Raw genomic sequence first — 12037 nt, forward strand, 5'->3', positions numbered from 1 at the left:
GAAGCAGAGCCGTGTGTTCCTTGGAATTGTGCCGGGGGTAAGGAGGCTGGGCCTGGGGAGAAAGTGGATGAGGTGGGTTTGTGGTACTTGGAGAGGTCAGGACTATCCTGCCTGGTGTTGAGTGTGTTTGAGGAGCAGCCTGGTCTGGAGGAAGCTTGGGACCCCTTGTGTTGGGTGGACCCAGGCAAAATGCAGCTGCTGAGTTGCAGTGTGACCTTGAGGGGTGGCCTGACTTATCTGTGCCTCTAGGTGAAATAAGTGGGTTGGGGGGGCGGTGATTCCAGCCCAGAAAATGTCCTTCCCTGGAGGCATCCAGGCCAGGGTCAGACACAGCTGGGAGCCATGAGTAGATGAATGCTCACTTCAAGGACAGAGTCAGAGAGGCTTGGTCCTGGACATGGCCCCAGTCCAGCTTCCCTGCCATGTTCCCAGGACCCTTCTGAACGAAGCTGGCTGCCAAGCCAACCCCCACATAGTCATCAATATGCTCATTTCCTGCATTTAGCTCTGGATCCCATGGGGCATAGGTGGGTGCAGAGCACACAGTAGGTGCTTCATAAATGTAGAGGGAAAGCATGCGGGGTAGTGAGGAGCTGAGCACTTGGAGGTTGAGCAGACTTGGGGGTTACCTTGAGCACTGCCTTTTTATGGACCCTTCATTTGGATGTGGAGGCAGGGAATTAGGCATCGGGGTCAAGCTGCCAGCACTCCTTGGGAGTCTGGTGTACTGGAAGCAGCAGCTGCGAGACCCTTCACAGGGTCACACTTGCCCAGGCAACTCTGACTGAGCTGCTTGTTCTGGTGACCCCCAGTAGCTCATGACAACTCTGGGCAGGTATATACTTGGACATGGGACTGTTGTTCCTAGAGCAGGAGGAGTCGGGGAGTAGGACTTAGTGACCCATTGTTGTTGCTGGGGCTTGGTTTCTTCATCTGTGAAGTGGGTTGAGATATCTCTGTTGGGTGACTACGCTCTGTTAATGGCCAGGTCCCAGTGCCAGTTCACTCTCAGCCCTGGACCCAGGGCTGCTCTCCTTGGGGTGAGTGGCAGTGGCTGGTACCTGCAGGAGCTCTGGTGAAGCCTCTTCCTGGGGACTCCCAAGCGTGGGCCCTAAATTCTGAACCCAGAGGCAGCTCCAGTCTGACTTTAAGGTGTCCCCCGCAAACTGGGCTGCACCCCTCCCCCTCCCCTACAGTTTATACCTTCATAATCTTGGGTGCCAAGCCTGCCCTGAGGTGATGGGTAAGGACAGCATCTTGGGTACTTCTGCATCTAACACAGTGCTGGGCACTTGACACTTGGTCAGCGGAGGCCAGAGCTTGGATTCTGGTCTGGTTTTCTGCCACTGAGTGGCCACATGACGTTGGTGCAGCCCCTTGGTCTCCGTTTCCTCACTTGACAGATCGAGCTAGTTATACCTATCTTGAGGGAGGGCCAGCCTCTGATGGACTGCCCAGGAATGAGATGAGAACACCCCAACCTCCCAGGGATGGGGGACTGTCTTTGCAGCAGGCAGGATGCTGGTGAGCTCTAGGGCTGTAGGTGTCCTCGACCTGCTATGTGATCTTGAGCAAGTCACTTAACTGCTCTTGGCTTTGACTGCCTTGGGGACATGGATCTGTGAGCTCCTGCCTATAAGGTGTAAGTCACAAAGGACTACAAGACATGTGACAACTCTGAAGTATGATGGCCTGAGGGCTCCTGGGTCAGGCAGATGGGCCTCCTCATTGGGAAGCGGTCATCACTGTTGCCACCTCCTGGAAGCCCTCCAGGATCTAACTACCTGCCATATTCCCTCAACAGGTAGAGATGTCTTTCATGCTGTTCCTGAATCAGCACATTTGTGTGCCAGGCTCCGACCCTCATCAGAGTCCTGCTTGTCCTGGGTTGTCCCAGCCTCTGCACAGGATTTTAGCCCAATAGGCCTTGGGCATGGAGTAGGGGTCAAGGGGACGCAAAATGAAATAGAATGCAGTGGGAAGGGGATGAGTGATGTGGCTGTCAGAATCTCCAGTTTGTGCAGATTGTCTGGAGCTGGGCTGCTGGAATGCCAGGCACATGACACGTGCTCACTGCACACGTGTGGGGTGTCTCCGGTCTTGGGGTGTCAATTCTTGCACAGGGAAGCCTCGGGCAGATATGAGGTGTGGACAATGTGCCTTGCCCTGTCCCAGCACAGGAGTAAGACCCCCACCCTCCCAGGCCTTGCACAGGCTCCTGGTAGAGACAGGCCTGGGTTCCCGCCTCAGGGCTGGACTGGCAGGCCTGGGCCCACGGCAGGGAGGGACTTGTGTTCCCACCTCCCTGCTGACCATCCTGAGCCCTTCTCATTTCTCCATGTTCTCCCCAAACCTACTGCTGCTCCTGCCCCTCCACCTGCACCTGCTTCCACTTCCTAGGCCTACCGTGTCCCCAGCCTGTCCCCTGCCTGTCCCTTTACTCCCTCCTTGCCTTGAGCTCATTGGGTCTTGGCCCAACTCTAGGCTCTACTTCCAGGGAGACTCAAGACACCCTCTCCCTCCCCTTGTCCTGGTCTGCTGGCCTCCCTGGCATTCTTCGGTGCAGATGTCTGACACTGTTGTCTCATTCTCTGGCTGGCTCTCTGGCCCTCGTCCCTGCCGTCATGCCCTCGTCCAGGCTCTGGCTGTGGCTGCTCCTCTGAGTTGGTGCCTCCCAGCAGCTGTCACCCTCCTGCCTTTACCCTTCAGCCACCCACAGGACGTGCCATTTCCTAAACGCCTCAGCCACCCCCGTCCCTTCCCTGAAAGGCACCCTCCCAGTTCCTCTTGCTGACGTGGGTACCACTGTTTTCATCCACCTTGTCCCTGGTTTTTAAACTATACTAGTTAATTAAGGTAATTACTGTAATTAATTTTTTCTGTCCCCCACCCCCCCACTTCCAGCCCCTGGTCCTTCCTCCCACAAGTCCCCTGTCAGTCTTTTGCCTCTGTGTCCCCTCTGCATGTCCCCTCCTGGCCCAGGGCCTGCCTGGCTTGGACAGCAGCTGTGGGCGTCACTCCCCACCACCACCACCACTTGGGCACAATCTCACACTTCCTCAAACCCCGCCTGCATCCTGCCTCACTTCTCTGAAATCACCATTCATCTCCTTTCCTCACGTGACATGCTGTTCCTGCACTCTGGGTTCAGCTCCCGTCCTGCCACTTCCTTGCTGTGTGTTCCCACTGGGTCACCATCCCTCTCTGAACCTCAGGTGCCTCACCATTGTTAAAACCAGGCTGGGGAGCGCATCTCCCTGCAGTGTTGTCAGGCGTCTCTGCACACATCGACACCTGTTGGTACTTGCAGTGGGGGCTGGCGTGGACTTGGTCAAGAACTTGGGAACCTGACATGCTCGTGGGTTTGGGGCTGAAGACTTAGCCCCTCCGTATAGGCCAAGCCTTGCTGGGCTTGTAGGCTGGTCCAAGAGCCAACGCCAAAAACCCCTTCCTAGGACCGTCTTTGTCCCTGGACACAAGTCACCAGACTATTGATATCAGTCCCCTCAGAGACCATACAGTCTGAGTGTGGGTCTTAATTTTTAATTTGTGTGTGTGTGTGTGGCTGGCCAGTATGGCCAGTACAGGGATCTGAACCCTGGACGTTGGTGTTATAACACCAAGCTCTAACCAACTGAGCTAACCCGCCAGTCCTAAGTTTAAACCCATTGCGTCCATTAGCACAGGGGTTCTTTAATTCCAAGAGGTGATAGGAGGGTCACCCTGGGCACTGGTTGAGGGGCAGAAAGACCTTGCAGCAGGTGGTCTGGCCCTGCTGGGAAGGGTCAGAACCCTCAGAGGGCCATGCAGGATCCTGTTTGGGCCCTTCTGACCCCCCGGAGCAACCTCTGGCCAGGCTCCCCGGCCCAGTGGGTGTTCCTTAGTGACTGAGGCCCCAGAGTCCAGGCATCCTGGTCTCATTTTGCCGTGTTTTGTGGGTGGGGAAAAAAGCCCTGCTGGCCCACCTAGGGCAGGCCTGGTGGGGTGTGGATTGCGCTAGTGGCGTTTTCTCCCTGGTGTGTTTCCTGGGGAAGTGACCCAGCGGGGCCCTTCCTGCATGAACCGCCTGGGGCTCCAGGCAGTAGAGCGGGCTTCGGGATGGGGGATGTTGGCTGCCCCATCTACCTCTGACCTTGACTTTTAACTCTCTCCCCCCTGAGCACCTCCCTTCCCAGTGGCCTCTGCAGCTCTTCTTAGAGGCTGGACTCTATTTCTGCAGGGAATGGGGACCAAGGAGGTTTGAGCAGAGAGCCATGGACTGTGGAGGGACAGGGACTCAGGAGGACTGGAGTGATGGCCCGGGCTTCCCTGAGAAGTCGGTTCCCCACCACCTCAGGTGTTCACACCCAGGTGTGGGGCCTCTGGTCTGGGAGGCTGAAGTGTGTGGAAGATAGGGGATTCTGGCATGGGCTGGGCCCAAGGGGCGCAGAGGCCCTCTTTCCTCTGAAATTTCTGAGTCACAGGAGTTGGCCTCAGAGCCCGGAGCTGTAAAGGGAAGGAGGAATCTGTAGACCCTCCTTCCCTTGCTGTTCCTGCCACCCCTGGCCCAGGCACTGGGGAGTTGGTGGCAACGGGTGGTCCTGCTGTTCCCACGCTTCCTGCCATTAGGATCTAGGCTTTGGGCCTTTCCACCAGCGGGAGGGGTACGGTGTCACAGAGACCCTGTCTCCCGCCTCCTGGACCACTGTTTTCCCAAAATAGGGCCCCATCCCCCCAGTGGTGGCTGAAGTGAGAGCCTGTTCGGAAAACGGTGAGGACTGTCCAGCCACACCTCCAGCCCATGCCCTTGGGACCAGCAGGAGAATCTCTCACTGTGGCCAGAGGCCCAGGCCACACGAGTGGGCAAAGCTCAGCCTCTGTGGGAGAGGCAGGAGGCCTTGTTCTCCTGGGCAGGGGCCGTGGGCAATGGAGGGGGGTGGTCCTTTCTGTGGGAAAGATATCAGGGCTGGGCGTCTGAGACCTGGGATCCTGCCCCATGTCCTGTGCTGTGCTTGTGGGTCCGCACCCGCTCTGTTCATTCTATTTAAGTGGGCAGACCCTGAGATGGGGTCTGCTGCCCCTGGCCCAGCCTGAGTGACTATGGCCATCCTCTGTCACCTGAGGAAGTGGGGCTGGACTCCAGGCCTCCAGGATCCCAGTGGGGGCACCTCCCCAGGCCTGTGGTTTCAGCTGCAGGACCCAGAGCCTTCAAGTGACTTCTCATTTGATTCTTACAGTGCCTCCTGCAGGTTTTTAACCCCCAATCCTACAGGTGGGGAAGCAGGTTCAGAGAATTTCAGTGACATCCCAGGGGCTCATGTGTGCCCCAGGTCAGAAGCTGGCTGTACCCCGGTTGCCCAACCCTGGCCCGTGCTCTCAACCGCTGCTCCCCAGCCCACGCCCCCCTCCTGGAAAGGTGGTTTCTGGGCCTGAGCGGAGGTGGAGAAGCCAGTTCCAGCCGGAATTGGGTCAGATTTCCCTTCCACAGCCAAGGAGGAACCTCCAAGTCTCCCTGGGCCCAGCAGCCCTTGATCCTGAGGCAGATGCTCCAATTGCAACACTCACATGCCTCACCCCACCTGCCCTTCTCCTGTGGCTGGGAAGCTTTGGGCTGGGCTCAAGACCTGGCCACCTGTCCCTGCACTGCCACTTGCCAGCAGCATGACACTGGGCAAGTCCCTTCACATCTCTGAACCCTGTCCCCTTGTCTGTAGAATGGGACAATAACAGAGAGTTTTAAACAAAATAACATGGTCAGAGTGCCCTGTGTAGAGTCCCCCTGGGGCTTCCATGACCATGTTGGGGGTGGGCAGAGGCTGCCACAGCCCTGCAAACTTCAGAGACCCTTTGCCAACAAGACCGCACCCCTCCCCCCAAACAAGGTTTTAGGAGATTTCCCTGTCTGGCATAGACACTGTTGATGGAGTGATGGATATGTGTCCCCGCCTTAATCATCAAGGCCTGAGGCCCTGCCAGGCAGGACCCAGCCCGAGGAGCCTCGAGGCCACAGTCTGAGCCAGTTCCAGAGCAGAGGGCAGGCTGGGCTGGGCAGCTGGACAGGGCCATGGCAGGGCGGCCTTGGGAATGGACTCTTTGCTGGGGTCTCTGGGTGTCCAGTCCCATTGTGTTACCAAGGGGGAAACTGAGGCTTGGGAGCTGCTTGGTGACCTTCCTAGGGTCCTGAGGACAGGCAGGGGGACCAGGCCCCAGACTTGTCTCTCACCTTTCCCCTCAGCTACCCTGAGTCCTAAGATCACCTTGGTCTTGTCTTTCCCCCATCCTGTGCGGGTCTCTCTGAGCCCCCTCCCCCCACTTCCCCTACTGTTATCAGCAGCCCAGCCCCCACCCCAGCCCAGCCTCTGTGGCTTAGAAGCTGCTGGCTCAGGAGCCACGAGCTTTTTTGCTGAGTGAGCGAGTCCAGAGGTGCTGTCTTGGCACAAACCACTGCTGGCCGAGCCCGCTCCCTCCCTTCCCTCTCCAGGGTCTGCTTCAGAGGGGTGAGGGATGAGGACGGAGACTACACACTGCCACCCAGGTCTTCAGCTCCAGGGAGGGGATGGTCCTGAGGCCCAGAGACAGGGTGTTTGCCTGAGGTCAATAAGACAGGCCAGGGGAGCTGGGACTGCTCCCCACAAAGTCCAGGGGGCCAGGAAGTGGGTCTGCCTTGCCTGGCTGCTCACAGAATCTTCCCGCCTCAGCCCTGCCTGCCCTGGCCTCGTCCTTCCCCTCTGGTCCCCCCTGAAAGAGGTAGAATTTGCACTGACCGTGTCAATGAGGCAGCGCCCACTTCAGTGCCTGCTGTGTGCCAAGGTTTTAGGCACATCCCCTCTGATCTGCTCAGTGACCTGGGAGGTAGGGGCACTGGGATTGTCTTCATTTTGTAAAAGTGGAAACTCCGATTCTCAACACTGATGCATTTACAGTCCTCTGTTCGACAAACATGAACTGAGTGCAGGCTGTGTGCTGACAACCTACTGTGTGCCAAGAACAGCCCTATGTCCCGGGCTGGAAAGAGTGGTTGAAAAAGATGAGTGAGTCCTGCCCTTGCCCCCAAGAGCCTTGTGCTTGGCTATTCTGCACTTGTGACAACCCTGGTCATAGCCAGTGGTGCCCAGGTGCCCATGAGGCCCAGGGTATTGCCCGGGGTCACTGATGCCTTTGTTTGTCTCGCAGCCCACCCCAGCCAGACGAGGGCCTCCGGCCACCCCTCGAGGCTGTCTCTGTCCCCTGGAAGAGCGTGGACCCCTGCAAAGGCCACAGGGAGTCCCCGGGAACCCTGGTGGAGGCCTCTGCAGGGGAGGAGGCCCAAGGTGAGGAGGGCCCTGCAGCTGCCCGGCTGGACGTGTCGCGCCTACGCAGCTCTTCCATGGAGATCCGCGAGAAGGGCTCGGAGTTCCTCAGAGAGGAGCTGCACAGGGCCCAGAAGGTGAGGGCCTGCAGGCAGTCTGGGGGGCTCCAGGGTGGAGGTGTCAGCCTGGGAGAGCCCTGAGATATGCCAAAGGGAGAGGGATCGTGCACTTACCTTCGAGGGCAGTACAAATAAAGGAGAGACCCTTTCTTCTTGCATTTTAAAATAATGTTCCCAAGTCTTCTCTGAAAACCTGCCCCAGGCTCTAATGGACTGACAGACTGTGTTTCAACCTCATGCTATGGGCTAAGTGGAAAATGCATCACAAACTGTCAGGCAGCAGAGGAAGCAAGCTCAGGGCCCAGAGCCCCGCATAAGATGGTGGGGGTGAGGGGACAGGTGGGTCAGTCGGCCCGGTGGCCCCCACCCTGTGCTGACAGCCCCCGCCTCGGGCTCCCAGGAGCTGAAGCTGAAGGACGAGGAATGTGAGCGGCTGTCCAAGGTGCGGGAGCAGCTGGAGCAGGAGCTGGAGGAGCTGACGGCCAGTCTGTTTGAGGTACACCAGCCCATGGGGCAGAAAGGGTCTCCCAGGTGTCCATCGTGTCAGTGCCATTCACGCAGGGGCTGCCTTCTTCCCAGGAGGCCCACAAGATGGTTCGGGAAGCCAACCTGAAGCAGGCGGCGTCAGAAAAGCAGCTGAAGGAGGCCCGGGGCAAGGTGAGGCCTGTCCCTGCCCGCCCAGGCCAGTCCCACCTCCTGCCCTGCCTCCCAGCCCCAGGAGAACTGGCCTTCACTACCCACGTGGACCCTTGCCTGACCTTGTGGGGACACTGGAAGCCACAAACCCAGGCCCAGGGAGGGCAGCTGGGAGTGTCTGAGATCACACAGCCTGATGCCCCATAACTCCGCCAGTGCTTCTGCTGCACCACGGAGACTTCTGGGGCCTTCCAGGGCTGGGAAGATCCTGTGATTGTTGTAATTTCTTCTCCCGCCTCCCAGTGCCTCCCTTTACAAAGCAGAAACCTCAACCTGGCCGGGGAGTCCTGGGCAAGTGGCTTCCTTTATCGTCCTGTTTGCCCATCTGTAGAATGGGAGACTCGGAGTGTTCCTGGCTCCCAGGGGACCCAGAACCCTCACTGGGAGGCCCAGCCAGCTCCAAGACACTTGCTCCTAACAGAGTCCTGCTCACAGTGACCTGGGGCCAGCCATGTCGCCTCTCTGAGCCTCAGTTTCCCTATCTGTAAAACTGGTGTCTGGGTCCCCACCTGAAAGCTATTCCAAGGGTGACGGGTGAGGTTAGGTGCTAGTTGCTGTTGGTTATGGGCTGTCCTGAGCTGGGTCCATAGGCAGTGGCAGCCAGAGTGGTATCAACGCTGGGTGAGGGTTGACGGCCATCCCATCCTGGCCAGATTGACATGCTGCAGGCGGAGGTGACAGCCCTGAAGACACTGGTCATCACGTCCACACCAGCCTCTCCCAACCGTGAACTCCACCCGCAGTTGCTGAGCCCCACCAAGGCCGGGCCCCGAAAGGGCCACTCACGCCATAAGAGCACCAGCAGCACCCTCTGCCCCGTCGTGTGCCCCGTCGCAGGACACACCCTCACCCCAGAGAAGGAGGGCAAAGAGGTGAGGGTGGCAGGTGGGTGGTGGGGACAGAAAAGGGGAGACAATGCCTGCTGTCAGCGGGTCAGAGCCCAGTGGGGACCAATCTGCCTTTGCCATGTGACCTGGAGCCTGTCCTGTCTCTACCTGGGCGTCTGTGTCCTCCAGGCCGTGAGGGCTGGGCAGGTTCCTTTTCTTTGGTTTCCTATGATATGAGGCGTTTGGCCCTGAGCCTCCACAGTGTACAGTCTGGGGGGCCTGATAACCCCTCCCTGCCATGCTGACGCCAAGTACTCGTGGTGGTCTCTGCTCTTGAGGCTGGCTTTGGCCCTGAGGATTTGCCTTTGGGGGTTCTCTGAGAAGGCACACAGTCCCTTGGCCTTAAGAGGCTGGGCAGGGGCCACAGGGCCCCCGGAGAGAGTCTGCCTGGGCCCTGTGTAGCCACAGCCTCGAGGCCTGGGACCACCTGCGAACCCTTGTTCTGAAGGGTCCTTGTGTCCTCTAACTCTGGTGTCAAGATAAGCATGGCCTGTGGAGGGGTGTCTCACTCCTGCCTTGGCCAGGCACATGGTGTACTTGGTCCAAGCTGGTTGACACTCATGGTGGTGGGACCCTGGGCAAGTGTCCACCTGTCAGCACCTCAGTTTCCTCACGTGGTAAATGGGCCTCCTGGGTCACAGGAGGAACTGACAAGATGCAGCTGTCGAGAGCTCAGCTCAGGGCTGCACCCAGTGAACACCCGCGAGGGACGCAGTAGCATTCGGCTTGCTGAGTGTCTGGTGCCAAGCCCGCCAGTCCTGGGCCTGTCCTCCATCTCTGCCTCCCAAGCTTCCAGGGAGGAGGTGTCAGTGAAGCCCCTCGTTCCCCTTCTGAGCACTGAGCTTCCAACTGGACACTAACTTCTCCTTCCTCCTGTCTGTCTCTGTGCACCTGTCTGTCTGTCTGTCTGCCCTGTGGGCCCCACCCGCCCAGCCCGGGCTGCCCCCCCTGCTGTCCCTGCTCCTCTGCGTGGTCCCCAGCAAGGCCGTTCACCTCACCTACGAGCCGGCCTGGCCGCTCCCACCTGGGCAGCCGCCCCCGGCCCCCACCTCCGCTACCTCTCTCTCCTTTTCCCAACAGGTAATGGCTCGAGAGAGGGGCCGCCCCCTCCATCCCCCCTCCCAGCCTCACTTACTCTGCACGCAGGCCAGGGCAGGCCAGGATGTCACCTCCTTGGAGTGAGCCAGAGGGGCTTCCCTCCTGCGTGCACAGGCCTGTGTGTGCCTCGTGTCCCTGCGGGTTCCCACTGGGTCACTCTTCAACTTTTCCTTCTCAAAGAGGCAGTGAGGGTCCTCAGCAGGAGTCCCCGGACCCAAGTCTGTAATCTTATAGCACCAAGAAACTTAAAACACACCTGGCAAGAAAAGTTTTGTTCTAAATTCTTTGGTGCTGAGGGCAGAGGGAGTTCTTTCCTGGCCTTGGCTCCCCTGCACGGTCGCTGGGGCCTGCCCTGCGTCCTCCCTGGCCCTCCTGTCCTTCAGCTCGGCCTGCCCCTGCCATGCTGGCCCTCAGCACCCTGACTGCCTGCACCCTGGCTCGCTTTCCCCCGCAGGTGGACACAACCCTGTTTGCGGAGTTTCAGGCCTGGAGGGAATCACCCACCCTGGACAAGACCTGCCCCTTCCTGGAAAGGGTGTACCGGGAAGACGTGGGCCCCTGCCTAGACTTCACAATGCAGGAGGTGAGGCGGGAGGGGGCAGCCGGCTGGGGGGCAGCCCCTTGACCCTTCAGCGGGGCCCAGCCCCTCACCAGCCCACCTGCCACCCTGGTCTGCTACAGCTCTCGGTGCTGGTGCAGGCTGCCGTGGAGGACAACACGCTTACCATCGAGCCCGTAGCTTCGCAGACACTGCCCGCAGGGAAGGTGGCCGAGGTCGAATGTGCCAGCGCCAAGTAAGCTTAGTGCCCCCAGCCCTTCTGCCCTCTTGGGGAAGCCCGCTGGGCCTTAGGCTGTGCCAAGGGGGCAGGACTGAGTCTCATGCCCCCTGGGGCCCTGGTGTGGGACCTGAGGGTGGGCAGGGGCTGTGGCATACAGGCCTGGCCAGGACATCTGACAGAAGAGGGACAGTTGCTGGCCCCATGCAGGGTATCTTTGCAGAATTCCTGTGGACCCCCAGGCTCTCCAGGGAGTCTGGAAGCTGGGGTCTCCCTCTTACTGGCCAGCCTGACACATGCTCCCTGCCCTGCCCCTCTCTCCCACAGTGGGTTCTGGACCCCGATTCCAGCCAATAAATAACTCAATGGCCTTGACATCTTGTCCTTGCATCTCAGTGGCATCGACAGGGGTAGTGGCAAAGCAGAATAGTCAGGTTGGAGTCAGGGAGGGATTAGGAAGGAGTTCCCCTCGGCAGCCCAAGATCTGGCCTGGGAGGGCTGGTGCCAGGTGGAAGCCTTGTCATGGAGAGGAACATTTGAGCCAGGTTTGGAGGATGCATAGCAGTTTTGCAAGCAGGGAAGGGCCTCTCAGGCAGATGGAACAGAATGCATGAAGGCATGAGAAGCGGAGATAGTAACAAAAACAGCCTGGGGCGGTGGGTAGAGCAGTGGGTGGGCGCAGACTTGGGGCTGAGGCTGCAGAGGGTGTTGGGGCCAGAGCGTTAAGAGCCTTCATAGGTTTGTGTTTTCACCTGCCAGGTTAGTGTTTCATAAATCAATAGATATTCCCTGAGAAGAGGGTTCTCTGGTCCCTTCAGAGAATCACAGTGAACCTGGAGGCAACTAATGCTCTGACAAGTCCTGCACCAAGGAGCCTTTTTAACCTTTTACTTGGGGTTCTCCGTAACTCTTTCCTGGACGGTGGGAAAAAAGCAGGGAAAGATGATGGATTGGATGTGGGCCTTGGAGGAGCCCTTGGCTACAACGTGGAGAAGAAAGGGGGAGATGAGGCAGAAGGCTGGTTGGAAGGACCTCAGGGGATCCAGGCAAAAGGCGCTGCGGGCGTGCCCCAGCCTGGGGACCTGGTGACCAGGTGAAGGGTGAGGAGGAGAGAGCGGATTAGGAGCCACCCCAGAGAGGAGCAGCATCTGGGAGTGAGGGAACAGATGGTGGGCTCTTCGGGGCCACTGAGA

General features: G+C 58.9%; 1 protein-coding gene across 1 annotated transcript in view; it reads left to right on the plus strand.

Moving 5' to 3' along the window:
• Nucleotides 1–12037, plus strand: part of RAB3IL1 (RAB3A interacting protein (rabin3)-like 1) — a 19501-nt gene that overhangs the window by 2145 nt on the left and 5319 nt on the right. The window contains exons 2-7 of the mRNA XM_008588687.1: nt 7153–7405; nt 7788–7883; nt 7967–8044; nt 8737–8955; nt 10523–10651; nt 10750–10862. Coding sequence (XP_008586909.1) covers nt 7346–7405; nt 7788–7883; nt 7967–8044; nt 8737–8955; nt 10523–10651; nt 10750–10862 — 695 coding nt within the window. The 5' untranslated portion in view covers nt 7153–7345. The remainder of the gene's footprint in view (nt 1–7152; nt 7406–7787; nt 7884–7966; nt 8045–8736; nt 8956–10522; nt 10652–10749; nt 10863–12037) is intronic.

This window comes from Galeopterus variegatus, unplaced genomic scaffold, assembly GCF_000696425.1.
Source record: "Galeopterus variegatus unplaced genomic scaffold, G_variegatus-3.0.2 Scaffold4962, whole genome shotgun sequence".
Lineage (NCBI taxonomy): Eukaryota > Metazoa > Chordata > Mammalia > Dermoptera > Cynocephalidae > Galeopterus > Galeopterus variegatus.